This window comes from Mustela nigripes, chromosome 16 (genome assembly GCF_022355385.1).
Source record: "Mustela nigripes isolate SB6536 chromosome 16, MUSNIG.SB6536, whole genome shotgun sequence".
NCBI lineage: Eukaryota > Metazoa > Chordata > Mammalia > Carnivora > Mustelidae > Mustela > Mustela nigripes.
This window is the reverse complement of record NC_081572.1, coordinates 33851657-33866535: the sequence shown is the minus strand read 5'-3', so window position 1 is coordinate 33866535 and position 14879 is coordinate 33851657. Positions and strand designations below refer to the sequence as shown.

The window sequence follows — 14879 nt, the reverse complement described above, 5'->3', positions numbered from 1 at the left end:
ATGCTACCACGCCATTTCCTAAAAGGTGATAGCACCGTCCATTTTTCTAGTAAGCTCCCGATTAATGCTACATGTGCATTTTCATAAATAAGCAAAAGTAGACCTTCAGAAAACAGAGCAAGCTTTATAGGAAGGTACCTGACAAGTGTAGAAAAGGCCAGCAGCATACAAAAGGAAAGCGAAACAAAGCGAACCCCAGCTGGTGTAGCAGGAGGACGGCTGGTCATCAACTGCAGCAACTGCTCAGCTTCTTCCTCAGTTGGTCTAAAAAAAGGGATAGATTATTAAGTTTTACTTTTCGTAGTTGAGAGAAGAAGGAAGAAAAGGGGATTCCCCAAGAGTTGGACTTTTCAGATAGAAATTCTGAGCTTTATAATGATACCTTCCTATTTATAAAACCTTTACAATCTTCAGTCGGTAAAAGCAACACTGCTGCGCTTACCACCAGTGCTTTTCCTCAGACACAAACACACGCAATCCTCACTTGGCACAGTAGCAGGAGACTACAAAAATAAGCACGCAAGCTGAAACTACGCATCGTGATTGAAATAATCAATGGGGAAAGTTAGCTGTTAAAAGTTAAAAGTTAAAAAAAAAAGTTAAAAGTTAACCTTTAAAGTTTGCCAAAACATTAAAAACTTTCTGTCAGTCATAATGCATAGGGAGGTGAAAAAAATAGCAAATATTTATATAGTGCTCTATAATTGAAAATATTACAAACATTGGAAATTAAAGTGTTTTCTTTGTAAAAAACTTGTCACGAATAGTTTGAAAAGCCCTTGCCTTCTTCTCATTATATATCTTATAATGTGGAGTGAACCTCTTTCTTAAGCCTTGAAGAACTGTCATCCCCCTTTCTAAGCTCGGCTCTGATTCCAATATGTCATGAAATATCTGAGAGATATTTGGCAGATATCCGAAGATTTTTGGCAGCTTCACCTCCTCTGGGACTTCATCCTTTTCTCCACAATGACTTTCCTCAATCAGGTTGACAAGGGCACCTTCACTAAGTTCTTCAGCTACATTATCTTGGGTTTCTCAAATGGCAACAGTGCTGACATCGTTAAGATCGGCTACTACATTTATGTTTGGTTCAAACAGCACTTCCAGTGTTACCACCCTTGTTTCTTTGCTACACATTCATCCTTCTTGGTCAATTCCTTCTTTCAATTATTTCTGTTAATGACACAAGGGTTTATCCCTGAGATAAGGCAACAGTACAACTCTGCACTTTCCTGCCTCTTCACCAACTGACTAATAGATTGGCAGTGACCAGTCACCAACAACTTTAAAAGAAATGAGGTGCATCTATTATTTATAGAATGACCTGTGGCTTGAAAAGCTCTTGCAAAGTTTGTACTTCATGCGATTATTTGGTCAATGTATCATGATAACTGATACATTAGTTGTTGAGGGAGTAGTGTTAATAACTAAGCCAATACCAAGGGAGTAGTGTTAATAACTAAGCCAATACCAAGTCCAGGTTAGTGAAATTCAAACTTATCAGAGACACGCAAAGTGAGGACTGTATGCATAGTGGTTGAGGAAATTATTCAAAAGAATGTAATGCAGTGACTACAGTGAACCTTGTGCTTAATAATCACAACATGTCAATTTTAAATAATCCGTGATCTCAGCTGTGAAAGGACAGGAGAGATTTACTTCAACTAGGTGCATGGACTTGGTCAAGTATCACTCACAGATCATTCACTCTAGTCCTGTCAAGCTGTGGTAAAGTCACGCGTTTTCTTAAACTGCTCTGGCCCTCCCATATTCACATAATTCTATTTACAATCAGACAAAAATAGATGGATACATCCCACCTGGGAATGTTTTTGCCTTGGGACTTTGTTCTTGATATAGGCCAGCCCACTACCTAAGCCCAGCAGAAAACCCAAATCCTCAGTTAAAAGGCCTTTGGCTCACTTTCTTGGGAATAGAAACAAGAAAGTAAAATGATAAAAAGATAAAATATCAAATTATTGAATACTTGAGTCCAGCGATCCCCATCAAAGCACAGTACAGACGTAAGAGCGCACTGGCTTTCACAACATGCTCTTCTTTCAGCCCCGAATACACAGACACATTGGGCTCCATCTCCACATCAGCTTCTTCCACAATGCGGGTACTTCTTACTGTGGGGAGAATGCCCATCAACTCCAGAAGAAGCTGCCTTCTCATTTGCCAAAGGACAGAACTACTGGTCTCTCTTTTTCTCTGTAAAAAATATGGACCACAAAAGGAAGGAACCATGGAGCACTTACTAAGTCAAAAGGATGCTCAAACAAAGCTCCCCCCATTAAACATTTAAAACTGACCTATTTGAAAAGGCTGTCAGAACTGCAGAATCTTGTTTTAACTAAATGAGCAAACTCAAAATTCACTTTGAAGAATACTCTACTCACCTTACTATGGATTGGCTTTACAGAAAACACTAAATTAATGACAATCTGAACTGTAAAATTTCACTTAAATGGTTATTGCAAATACATAATGACTAAAGGAGTCATCTGTGATATAGTCATCTGTGATACAGAGACACAACACCTTGGGTTTAAACAATAGCTCTGCCATTGATTATGTATGCTTACCTCTCTGAACCCCATTTTTAAATTTTTTTTTTTTAAGATTTTTATTTATTTATTTGACAGAGATCACAAGTAGGCAGAGAGGCAGGCAGAGAGAGAGGAAGAAAAGCAGGCTCCCTGCCGAACAGAAAGCCCAATGCAGGGCTCGATCCCAAGACCCTGGAATCATGATCCGAGTCAAAGGCAGAGGCTTTAATCCAGCCACGTGCCCCAAACCCCATTTTTTTAGTGACAAGGAAGTAAATATTTTATTAATAATATTTAACTCCCAAGGCTGTTGTAATTAGGAGTTTAGAAGACTATCACCCTCACAGTTCTTCAGGCAAGGATAATGTTTTAGTCATCCGTTACTTGGCAGGGCCTACCACTGTGCCTGATATACAGCAAGCACTCAATATCTTTTAAATAGACAAATGAACAAAGATCACACATATGAAAGCAGTTCTAAACTGTAAAGAACTAGGCAAATGTTAATTATTTTTAGAGTGTCTCTAACTAAAATATGATAAACCTGCTTTAATAGCATTAGGTTCAAATAAGAAATTTACTGCACACAAAGGACACTTACAAACAAGATGAACATCCCAAAGTGCTTAACACAGCACCTGACATATATTAAGTACACAACAGTGTTCACTTCCCTTAAAAAGCAAAGCTTGAGGGGCACATAGGTGGCTCAGTCGGCTCAACCCCAGGACCCTGAGATCATGACCTAAGCCGAAGCCGACTGAGCCACGCAGAAACCACCGCTCCACCAGAAATGTTCTTTGAAAAAGTAAAAATTTTGTAACTTAAAAGCTGTTGCAAAATATAATATATATTCATCAATAGATGAATAAACAAATTAACATGTGGTATATACATACGATGAATATTATTCAACCTTGAAAACATATACTACAACATGCATGGACTTTGAAAACATTATGATAACTAAAACAAGCCAAACTCAGTAACAGAACTGCTGTGTGATTCCACTTATCTGAGCTAACTAGAACAGTCAAATTCATAGTGATAGAAAGTAGAAAAAAGTTACCAGAGGCTGGAAGAAAGGAGGAAAGAGAATTGTTTAATGGGTAGGGCTTCTTTTTAAGATGATGAAAAAGTTCTGAAAATGAACAGTGATGATGGTGGCAAAACTTACAAAGGATTAAAACGGTAAATTTCATGTTATGTATATTTTACTACAATAAAAAATACATATTAAAATTACAGACTATAATAACTTATTTTGATGATGAATCTAACCCAGAACACTAGTGATTCCCAAAATTCTTTCCCAGAGGGTCCAGAGGTCAACTCTCATTTTCTCACAAGCATACAATGTAGTTTTTCAAAGGTTCTATTGAACCAGACATTAAAGAGAAATGCAAAAATGTACTCTTCTCGCTAAATTTTTGGAAAATATGTTCATTTTTCATTAAAAATATGTTCATATTTAATACGGTTATTATTGTTATTTTCAAATGAATTCAGTAGGGGCACCTGGGTGGTTCAGTTAGTTAAGCATCTGCCCCTGGCTCAGGTCATGAACCCAGAGTCCTGGGGTTGAGCCCCATGTCAGGCTCTCTGCTCAGCAGAGAGGCTACTTCTCCTCTCCCTCTGCCTCTCACCCCTCTCCTCTCCCCCTGCTCCTTCTCACTCACTCTCTCTCAAATAAATAAAATCTTTAAAAATAAAAAAAATTAAGGGGCGCCTGGGTGGCTCAGTGGGTTAAGCCTCTGCCTTCGGCTCAGGTCATGATCTCAGGGTCCTAGGATCGAGTCCCGCATCGGGCTCTCTGCTCCACAGGGAGCCTGCTTCCTCCTCTCTCTCTCTCTCTGCCTGCCTCTCTGCCTACTTGTGATCTCTGTCTGTCAAATAAATAAATAAAATCTTTAAAAAAATAAAAATAAAAATAAAAAATTTAAAATAAATGAATTAAGTAAATATTTCAAAGTTTTCATTTGTAATATGGTAAATATCAACAGATAAAAGCACATAAACAAAAGCTCTTTAGTGCCCTCTAGGATTTAAAATGTCAGGAGTTCCTGAGACTAAAAGTGTTGAGAATCACTAGTCTAATGACCTCATTCTACAAGTGTTTCTTCCTCTTTTATTAGTTGCCAAAATAACCTGATTCTTAGCCTAGAAGATCTTTAAACCCTCACCTGCTGTCCATTTCGGATAAAAGTTCCAAACCAAGTCCGGACTTTCGCATTTGTTCCAAGAAGCAAACCACTAACAAAACAAACCAAGTCACTCACTCCATCTTCACTAGCTTCATTTTTAGTGTGATCCAATGTCAAAGCCACTCCAAGCCCTGGCAAGTGACATTCTTCCACCTAACATAGTGAAGAAAACAAACTGAACTGAGTATCATGAGGAAAAGGGCCAGGACACTTAAGTGTTTAGATGTTTTAAAGCTTCTAAAGTTTAGAAGAAGACATATCCAAAACATAAAAACCCAGAGAGAATGGTAATAATAATTATAATAATATAACCAATATACAATTATAATTTCAAATTTCTACAAGATTCTAAAACTACCTTGAGAAAGTTCCTGATCATAATACAAAGGCTTTTGTCTCATAAAAATAATAAAATCTCCTACCACCATCCCTCGAACTTTGAGGGCCTGAGAAGGATTCATTTTACATAAGAAGCGTAGGGCATCTGTCCTGCGCCTTCCTCCAAGACTTTCTTCATCTTGCCGTTCTCCATTTTTAATCAGACCCCTGCAAACTGAACATTTAATATCCGCTATTACTTTAAGCTTTCGAGTAAGATGTTAGAAACAATTTCTTCAGCCTTTTAATTAATCATTTATGTGTCACAGACACTACAGAAGAAAATGATCAGGGAATTTGAAAGCAGAGCTATAGAAACTAGTCAAAATAAAGCACAGAATGAAAAGAGACAAAAAAGGAACAGTGAGCTGTGGGGCAACATCAAGTAGTCAAATATAATTGACTACTTGACTATAGTCTCAAAGAAAAAGAAAATGGAAGACAAAAATATATTTGAAGACATTTTTTCAAATTTGATGAAAACTATAATCACAGAAGCTCAAGCAGGATAAACACAAAGAAGATCATATCAAAACCCATCATAATCAAATTTCTGAAAACCAGTAGAAAAGAGAAAATCTTTAAAGTAGCCAGAAAGGAAAAATAAATAAAAGCAGCCTGCAAAAAAAACCCAAACATTATGTACAGAGGAACAGAAATCAAAACTACCACAGACAGCAGAATGACATCTTTAAAGAGCTAAAAGAAAATGTCACCCTAATATTTTATACCCAGTGAAAAATATCTTTTTTTTTTTTTAAGATTTATTTATTTATTTATTTATTTGACAGACAGAGATCACAAGTAGACAGAGAGGCAGGCAGAGATAGGGAAGGGGGAGCAAGCTCCCTGCTGAGCAGAGAGCCCCATGCAGGGCTTGATCCCAGGACCCTGAGATCATGACCTGAGCTGAAGGCAGAGGCTTTAAACCACTGAGCCACCCAGGTGCCCCGAAAAATATCTTTTAAGAATGAAGACAAAACCAGGTTTGTGTGTTTGTTTGTTTTTTCAGATTTAAAACAAACAAACAAAAACAAACAGAAAGTGGCGCCTGGCTGGCTCAGTAGGTAAGAGTGTGTGACTCTTGATTTCCAGGTTAAGGTTGAGGCCCACACTGGGTGTAGAGATTACTTAAGAAAATAAAATATTAAAAATAAAAACAAATAAATTTAAAAAGCTGGAAAAATTTGTTACCAGCAAACCTGAACTACAAGACATGTTAAAGAAAGTATTTGAAGCTAAAGGAAAATTATATCAGATGGAAATGTGGAACCCCAAAAGAATGAAGTGGGACACTTGGGTGGCTCAGTCTATAAAGCGTCACACCTGATTTCAGCTCAGGTCATGATCTCAGGGTCATGACACTGAACCCCAGATCAGGCTTCTTATTAAGCATGACACCTGCTTAGGGTTCTCTCTTTCCCTCTCCCTCTCCCCTTCTCCCCCAAGTCACACTCTCACTCTAAAATTTTAAAGTAGCACAAAGGACAGGAGAGGAAAATAGAGAAGTATATTACATTATATGTGAAGAGGTATAGAATCATTGAAAGTAGACTGCCATAAGTTAAAGATGTATACTTTATTTTTATCGTTGTAGTTTAATTGTTTTTTCTTAAATAGACTCTGTGGAGCCCGACACAAGGCTTAAACTCATGATTCTGAGATCAAGAGTTGGTAGCTTGGGGCGCCTGGGTGGCTCAGTCAGTTGAGCGACCAGCTCTTGATTTCATCTCAGGTCATGATCTCAGGGTTGTGAGATCAAGACCTGCCCTGGGGTGTACACTCAGCACAAAGCCTGCTTGTCCCTCTCCCTCTGCTCTTCCCCCCCACTTATACTCTCTCTCTCTCAAATAAATAAACAGTCTTTAAAAAAAAAGTCAGACGCTTAACTGACTAAGCCACGCAGGTCCCCCAAAGATGCATACTTTAAACCTGACAACAATAAATTGAGAAATAAAAATGTGAAGAAAAAGATTAAGCAAAAACATATAGCTAATATGACAGTAGTAGAGATAAAATGGAATCCTAAAAATTTCAATCCAAAGGAAGAAAGTAAAAGGGAAAAAGGAAAAAGGAAACAAACAGAAAACAACTGCAAGATGATACACTTAAGTCTAACTACCAAAATAATCACATTAAATGATCTATGTAAACAGTCTAAACTCTCCAATTAAAAAGGAGAAACTATAACTAAATTTTTTACAAAAAAAACAAGATTTACCTATACTTGTCTACAAGAAACCCACTTAAAGATAGAGATTTTTCAAAAAGATGGATATATATTATGCAAATACTAATTGTAAGCTGCTATGGCTCTCTCAAGTAAGTGGGTATCAAAAGAAGATACATTACCAGGGATAATGAAGCATATATCATATTGAAAAAGAAAAAGGCTCAACTCATCATGAAGATATAATAATCCTAAATGTACATGGACCCAATCACAGCTTCAAAATTAATGAAGCATAACTGACAAAATGAAAAGAGGAACAGACAAAGCCACAGTTATGTTTGGAGACATCAGCACTCCTCTCTCAGTAACTAGTAAAATATGTTGACAGAAAACCAGCAATAGCACAGTTTTTACAAAGGACTTTTACTTATCTTGTGATATTTAATAAATCTCTCAGAAATGTAAGGGAAATGATATTAGTGATACCTCATCTTATACATGATTCATATCTTGATCAAGATGACACAAAAAGTGAGTGACAAAGCTAGAAATCCACTGCTTTTTCCTCTTTGGCTCCTAATTCACAACCTTGCTCAATAAATGTTTTTATTTTTATACCACACAGACCCAAACAACAATCTTCAATCAATCAGTAGTCATTTGAAATAGAGGTGAAAATTTCAGTTGATTTTTCTCAATTTCTACTTTTCTGCAAACTGACAGAAATAAGGCTAAAACACAAAGGGTTTAATGGCTGCTATTTCGAATTACATGTTACTTGCACTGCACACTAGATGTTTCACAGATAATATGTCTTCTTCCCTTTGGTCCATGAGCATAGAATTACAGCTTCTAGTTCTTTAGTATTTTTTACTGTTATAGCACTGGTGACTAGTGACAAAAAATTATTTTGTTGTTCACTTAATGTACTTAAATTTGTCATCTAAAAACAACCTTGAAATCTTCTCAACTCAGTATTTCTACAATAATATTTCACTAATAAACTTTCCAAAGAGAAAATCTCAAATAAAAGCACATAAATATAGGGGCTCCTGGGTGGCTCAGTGGGTTAAGCCTCTGTCTTTGGCTCAGGTCATGATCCCAGGGTCCTGGGATCGAGCCCCACATCGGGCTCCCTACTCAGCAGGGAGCCTGCTTTCCCTCCCCGCTGCCTGCCTCTCTCTCTACTTGTGATCTCTCTCTCTGTCAAATAAATAAATAAAATCTCAAAAAAAAAAAAAAAAAAGCACATACATATTTCTTCTTAGCTCAAAATTTCAGTTCCTGTAACTACACAAGCAAATCTCTTCAATAGCCTATTTTAAAATTACATTTACCTTCATTAAAACTATCAGGAACATTGGCCACCAACAGACATAAGAACCAAGCACCATTTCTAACATGTAGCAAGGCTTCAGCTACATCCACTATAGGAAGCAGGGAAGGGAGCTCTACAAGAGAACAAAGTCAATGTTACTATCAAGGAGTGATATTTCATCATATTACACATAAGCATTTTTTGGCATTTCACAAATGTGATTTGAAAGCAATTAAGGTACTTTCTTTTCATAGTCTAGAGCTGAACGGTCCAGGAGGATAGCCACCAGCCACATGTGGCTATTGAAATTTAAGTTAATGGGGTGCCTGGCTGGCACAGTGGATATAGCAGGAAACTCCTGATCTCAGGGTTATAAATTCAAATTCAAGCCCTACCCTGGGTGTAGAGATAACTTAAAAATAAAATCCTTCCCCAAAATTAATTAATTAATTAATCCAAATTAAATAAAATTAAAAATAGTTCAGTCCCGGTAGCCACATTTCAAGTAATTCATAACCACATGTGGCTAGTAGCTACTATACTGGAAAGCCCAACATGTATCACTGCCACTGCTAAACTGGACGGTGCTGGGCAAGAGGGATTTTCATGAAAATCTTGGCTTTTTTATGTCCTCTATCTTTCTAATCCAATCATTCAAAGTTAGTAATTTGAAATATTTCAATCCCCCCACAAGTATTATCTTAAGTTTAAGATAATTGGGATTATAGGGGCACCTGGGTTGCTCAGTGGGTTAAAGTCTCTGCCTTCGGCTCAGGTCATGATCTCAGGGGTCCTGGGATCAAGCCCAACATCATGTGGAGGCTGCTTCCCCCCTCTCTCTGTCTGCTGCTCTGACTACTTGTGATCTCTGTGTGTCAAATAAATAAATAAAATCTTTAAAAAAAAAAAAGATAATTGGGATTATAGTCTACTTATCATTTACCCCTTGCTTTTTTCACTTATAGATTATGACATTTTTTTTTTAAGATTTTATTTATTTATCAGAGAGAGAGCGAGCACAGGCAGATAGAATGACAGGCAGAGGCAGAGGGAGAGGCAGGCTTCCTGCTGAGCAAGGAGCCCGATGTGGGACTCGATCCTAGGACGCTGGGATCATGACCTGAGCCGAAGGCAGCTGCTTAACCAACTGAGCCACCCAGGCGTCCCGATTATGACCATTTTCTAACAGATTATTAAATTCCTTCAAATACACTACTTAATGACTGTATAACATGCTATACTGTGGAAATAATATAATTTACTTAATCACTATTCTACTGCTAGCCACTTTTGTCTTAACATTTTAAGGTGCATTGTTATTAAATATATAAAATGTTTATGGGGCGCCTGGGTGGCTCAGTGGGTTAAGTCGCTGCCTTCGGCTCAGGTCATGATCTCAGGGTCCTGGGATCGAGTCCTGCATCGGGCTCTCTGCTCAGCAGGGAACCTGCTTCCCCCTCTCTCTCTGCCTGCCTCTCTGTCTACTTGTGATTTCTGTCAAATAAATAAATAAAATCTTTAAAAAAAAAGTTTATATAAAATAACACAATTTCCAAGTTAAGAAGTTACACGGTACCATTTAATAAGAAACTACAAACATAATGTATCTTAGCAGTCATTATTGTACCTGCTTGTAAAATACAAAGTACATCTGCGGCTTCCTCCAAATAGACTGGACTCTCAAATAGCTCAGATGACTTAAAAAAAAATTCTCCACTGGACTCAGACACCTTAAAAAAGAAAAAGAAAAAAAAGAAATAATGAATTCTATTAATTTCAGATAATGTATTAAATCCTTTAGTACTTTTATAATTATTTATTGAGTTTACAGACCACGTTTCTAAATATGTCATTAATATACTGCAGCAGAATATGCAATATTTGATGAATTTGAGCCATTTTAATCACTGTGACATTAATTAATATTCAGATACGGCAATATGGGGCTCAGTGATGTATTTCTATATAAATATTTGGAGACATCTGGAATTAAAGGTATGACAAGCCAAACAAATGAACTAGAAATGCTACCTACAAAAGTTATAGCTCAAAAAAAAAAAAAATAAGACAAGAAATGGTAACCTTAAAGCAGTATAACAAATATAAAGTATGTTCAATAGCAAATTAACTGTAGGAAAAACAAAAAATAAAAATGTAGATCAATATAAGTACCTACTAAATGTTTAAAAATCTCCTACAGTAGCTTCATCACACTTCCCATTTCCTGAAGAGTTCTGAACTGAAATAATGGAAACCTCCCAGAGGAGAAACGTCTTTTTCCTTTCTTACTTTACTAGATCTATAAATTAGATATTAAGAAAATGATGCTGGAAAAATACTGATTGAAATTAAGCCCATAGTACAGTAGAAAAGAATAGAAATAACTGTTTGTAATAGAAAAACATTTTTTAAAAGATTTGTAACAGATATACTGGAATTAAAGAAACAAATAAATTTTAAGAAAAAAATTTTAAAAATAAAGATTTCTAATGTATCTGAAAGACTATCTAAAACTAACTAACTGTACCCCTGCCACCATCACCAGTATTTTCTTTGGAAACAGAATTTAGAGTTGTTTGGTCCACAGTTTATAAAACTAAACGTTATTATTAAAAGGAACTGACCTTGAAATTCTAACAGTAAATAACAGTAAATAAGTAAAAAAATAAACTTTTGCCTCTGAAACTCTGGGCTTAATATATAAGCCATCTTAATATGAAGATCCATCTTAACTCTTTTTATAGTAGTCCCCTGACATGCACAAATTTAAATTCAGAGTTTTGATTAATCATAATTACCCAAAGGTCCATGAACTAAGTAATCTATCATTTTGCTGACATGAAAAGTTGAATAGCTTTCTGTAGTATAGAAGCAATTCAGCCATCTAGTGAGTAAGGCTAGCCAACAATCCTACATCCAATTCAGCTTTGATATTTCCTATTCACTATTGTGTGAGATAATGAGTGCTCATTCAGTGTCTAAAGGAATCACTTAAATTTTTCAGGTACATTTTATAATATTTTATGAAGAAAATCATATCCTATAAGGATATTATCAAATTTAGTAATTTGTAGAAGTCTTGAGCTATGTACCCTTCTAGGTATCAAGAAGTCATTGTATGGCGTCCATAGAGAAAAAAATCTCTACAGTAGAAAATACAGAGTCGGTATAAGTGAGAGAAAGTGGTAGAGAAAGAGGGCACCTGGGTGGCTCAGTTGGTTAAGTGACGGCCTTAGGCTCAGGTGATGATCGTGGAGTCCAGGATCCAGGCCCTCATCGGGCTCCCTGCCCAGCAGGGAGTCTGCTTTTCCTCCTGACCTTCTCCCTCTCATGTTCTCTCCCTCTCATTCTCAAATAAATAAATAAAATATTTACAAAGAAAAAAAAGAAAAGAAAATAGTAGAGAAAGAAAGATAGGCATTTAATATCCTTTTAAACCTTTAAAAGGAAAACACTTTCAAAACAAATAGAAATATGTGTGAAAGAGGATGCAAGTTGGCTGTTTTCTAGGCTGTTTCTACTTTCTTTTTTTTCTTTTTAAGATTTCACTTATTTATTTGTCAGAGAGAGAGAGAGGACAAGCAGGGGGAGGGGCAGGCAGAGAAAAAACAGGCTCCCTGCTGAGCAAGGAGCCCCATGATGAACTCAACCCCAGAACTCTGGGATCATGACCTGAGCTGAAGGCAGACACTTAACCGAATGAGCCATCCAGGCATCCCCCGTTTCTACTTTCTGTGTGTAGACATCAAATCATGCATATTCTGATGTGTGATTAAAATAAATGCACCTTGTTCATAATTGCCAACAGTTCACTAAGCACAAGACGCAATCGACGAGGTGAATCACTGTGTTCAAACTCCAAAGTCAATCCATGCTGAAGCTGTGATACCAGGATGCTCTCACCACTGCCTCCTCCAAGTTTATGCCTAATAAGGTACACATGTGTAAAACAACAATCATGAGAACACTGACAGAAATAATATAAAATTATCTTTAGTTGAAATAATCTACAAGAGAATGTATTAATTCTTTTCATACATTTCATGAATGTAATATTTCTGAAATACTATTTAGTTTGCCTATTTCAGGGATTCACAACTTATATAAAGACTCCAACTAATAGTTGACAGCTACTTCGATGAACAACAGTGGCTCGATATTGGATTCACAATGGGTGGGGAAGAACCAAACAAATGCCCAGAATTTGGGGAAATCAATGTTAAGCTCAAAAAGCCTCCTGGGTGACTCCAATAAATACTTTTATTCTAGGGGAACTTACCCTCCCACTTCCGTTGAGTAAATGATCTAATCAGTTTAGCATGAAAGCAACAGTATATGTAGCCAAACTTCTCTACACATTTTAGAATACAGAATTCAAAAGATTCTAGAATTTTAGCTATAAATAGAAAAGAACTAGGTAAAATGCTCTCCAAAGTTTAGATTCTCAATCTTTTCTGGGAGAATACATCCAATAAAAAGTCCTAAAAGCTCCAAAGAAATATTTGATTCCCTCTTCTTTGACAAATCTAAGTAAATCCCAACCCACATATCATATAGCACAACATTACCTAAGCTGCTGTTCCTTGCTGGCATCCTGTTCTAAAGCATGAAAATCCACAGACAACAAGGCAACAATGGAATTGACAGCTTCCACTCCAGAGAGAAGACGAAGGATCAGTTTTTTATCCTGAGCCCAGCTTTGGCTCTGGTCAGCAGGAGCACAGAGTGCCATCCGCACCAAGCAGGGCAGGAGAAGTCTTAATTCCGGATCACTTAAAGATGCCAACCGAACAACATCCACCTTCTGCATTGCCTCGAAAGCAAAAGGGCTGACAAACTGAAGACTTGTACATTCAGCCATTATCACTGTCGATCCTAATGATTAAAAAATAATAATAATAACAAAAACAGGAAAGTAGGTATAACTCCTGCATGTATGAATGGCCCTCTTTAAAAACCCTGAGAAATGTGGTCTTTCTTTAATAGGTTCCCATGCTGGCTATGTTTCTGGCACAATTAAAGGCTCCCTATGTTTTTACTCCCACCTAAAAAGTGAGAAAGAAAACGGAGTACATTAATAGTTCCTCCAGCCCTAGGGATCTTCTGTTCTAATACTTATTTTGCAAAGAAGAAATATGAAGCCCAGAGAGATTAAGTAACAGGCATATAGTGATGACTAGCTAGTGGCAAAATCCAAGGCTGAACGCTCATCTGTTAAATCTCAGTCCAAGACTTTCTCCACTGCATCCACCGTCTGAGCACCACAATGCAAATAAAAATGAGTACTAAAGAACGTTCCTCTTCCGCACCTCTTTAGTTTCTTACGCCTACTCAACAAATGGAAAGAACTGTTAGGCTTCTCTTTCCCACCCTCCACAACTCAATGGAAGCTAAATCTCATTAGCCAAAAGCAATGCCAGATGCAACGTTCTGGAGATCATAACACTATCCTAATGTCCCTTGTGTTGCATGGGCAGAAAAACAGCTATGGAGATGCAATTCGCTATGGGAGAAAGAGTTCCACTTGGACACTTCTCTGTCTTCACTAGTCATCAGAAGACTTCCTCCCCCTCGTCCCCCCACCCCCAAAAGGCAGGGAGTAGGTGGCCAAAGCTATCCCCTCTAAAACCCACAGACTAACCAAATCGTGGGTTAACGGAGCCCTGAGCAGAAAAGTTACTTAGTTTTTAAGCAAGAGGAGCTGCCCTTTTCATAGAAGGGCGGGCTGAGGGAGCAGAGGCACCAAGACCTGTGTATGCTCACAGGTCTCGCCCTCAGCGTAACGAGAACCAACCAGTCGCTCTGGCAGAGAAATGTGAGGCCAGTGACCGACACGAACCGGGGAACGCGCTAAGGCCTGAGAGGCGGAAGCTCTGTCATACCTTTCAGATTTGCCCTCCAACCTCCCGGGACCCAACACGGATTCCGCGCCCTAGAGGCGGGACGCTGTAGAAATCAAGAGCGCGATCCGAAGTTGGGCCTAGGCGATAATCCCGATTCGCCAACCCTAGCTGTGCCCTGAGTCGTCCCAGGAACCAAAAACCCAGACGCCGGGATCAGTGGGGTCGGCAGTGCGATAGGCTGTATGGGGACACCGCACAAGCACAAAGAAAGAACCCGGACTGAAGGGAAGGGAAAGCGGAGGGAGCTGTTTCAACCTTCATCCAGCACCTTCATTCATCCCCAGCGTCTGGCTCCCCTCGGCCACCGTACTGAACTGAGAGGACCGCTGGCTGCGAAAGGAAACCCAG

At 37.9% G+C, this 14879-nt stretch overlaps 1 protein-coding gene across 3 annotated transcripts in view; it reads right to left on the bottom strand.

Annotated features, from left to right (window-relative positions):
• The window catches only part of INTS2 (integrator complex subunit 2), a 48087-nt gene extending 33214 nt beyond the window's left edge, over positions 1 to 14873 (bottom strand). The window contains exons 1-9 of one of the 3 annotated variants that reach the window (XM_059378905.1): positions 14800 to 14873; positions 13197 to 13503; positions 12416 to 12554; positions 10256 to 10358; positions 8648 to 8761; positions 5182 to 5312; positions 4739 to 4912; positions 1991 to 2217; positions 139 to 264 (exon numbers count right to left, since the gene is read on the bottom strand). In XM_059378905.1, coding sequence (XP_059234888.1) covers positions 139 to 264; positions 1991 to 2217; positions 4739 to 4912; positions 5182 to 5312; positions 8648 to 8761; positions 10256 to 10358; positions 12416 to 12554; positions 13197 to 13503; positions 14800 to 14809 — 1331 coding nt within the window. In that variant the 5' untranslated portion in view covers positions 14810 to 14873. Of the gene's footprint in view, positions 1 to 138; positions 265 to 1990; positions 2218 to 4738; positions 4913 to 5181; positions 5313 to 8647; positions 8762 to 10255; positions 10359 to 12415; positions 12555 to 13196; positions 13504 to 14510 lie in introns of all 3 variants that reach the window. The other 2 variants (XM_059378904.1, XM_059378906.1) reach the window with 2 other exon arrangements.
• Between the last annotated feature and the right edge of the window lie 6 nt (positions 14874 to 14879).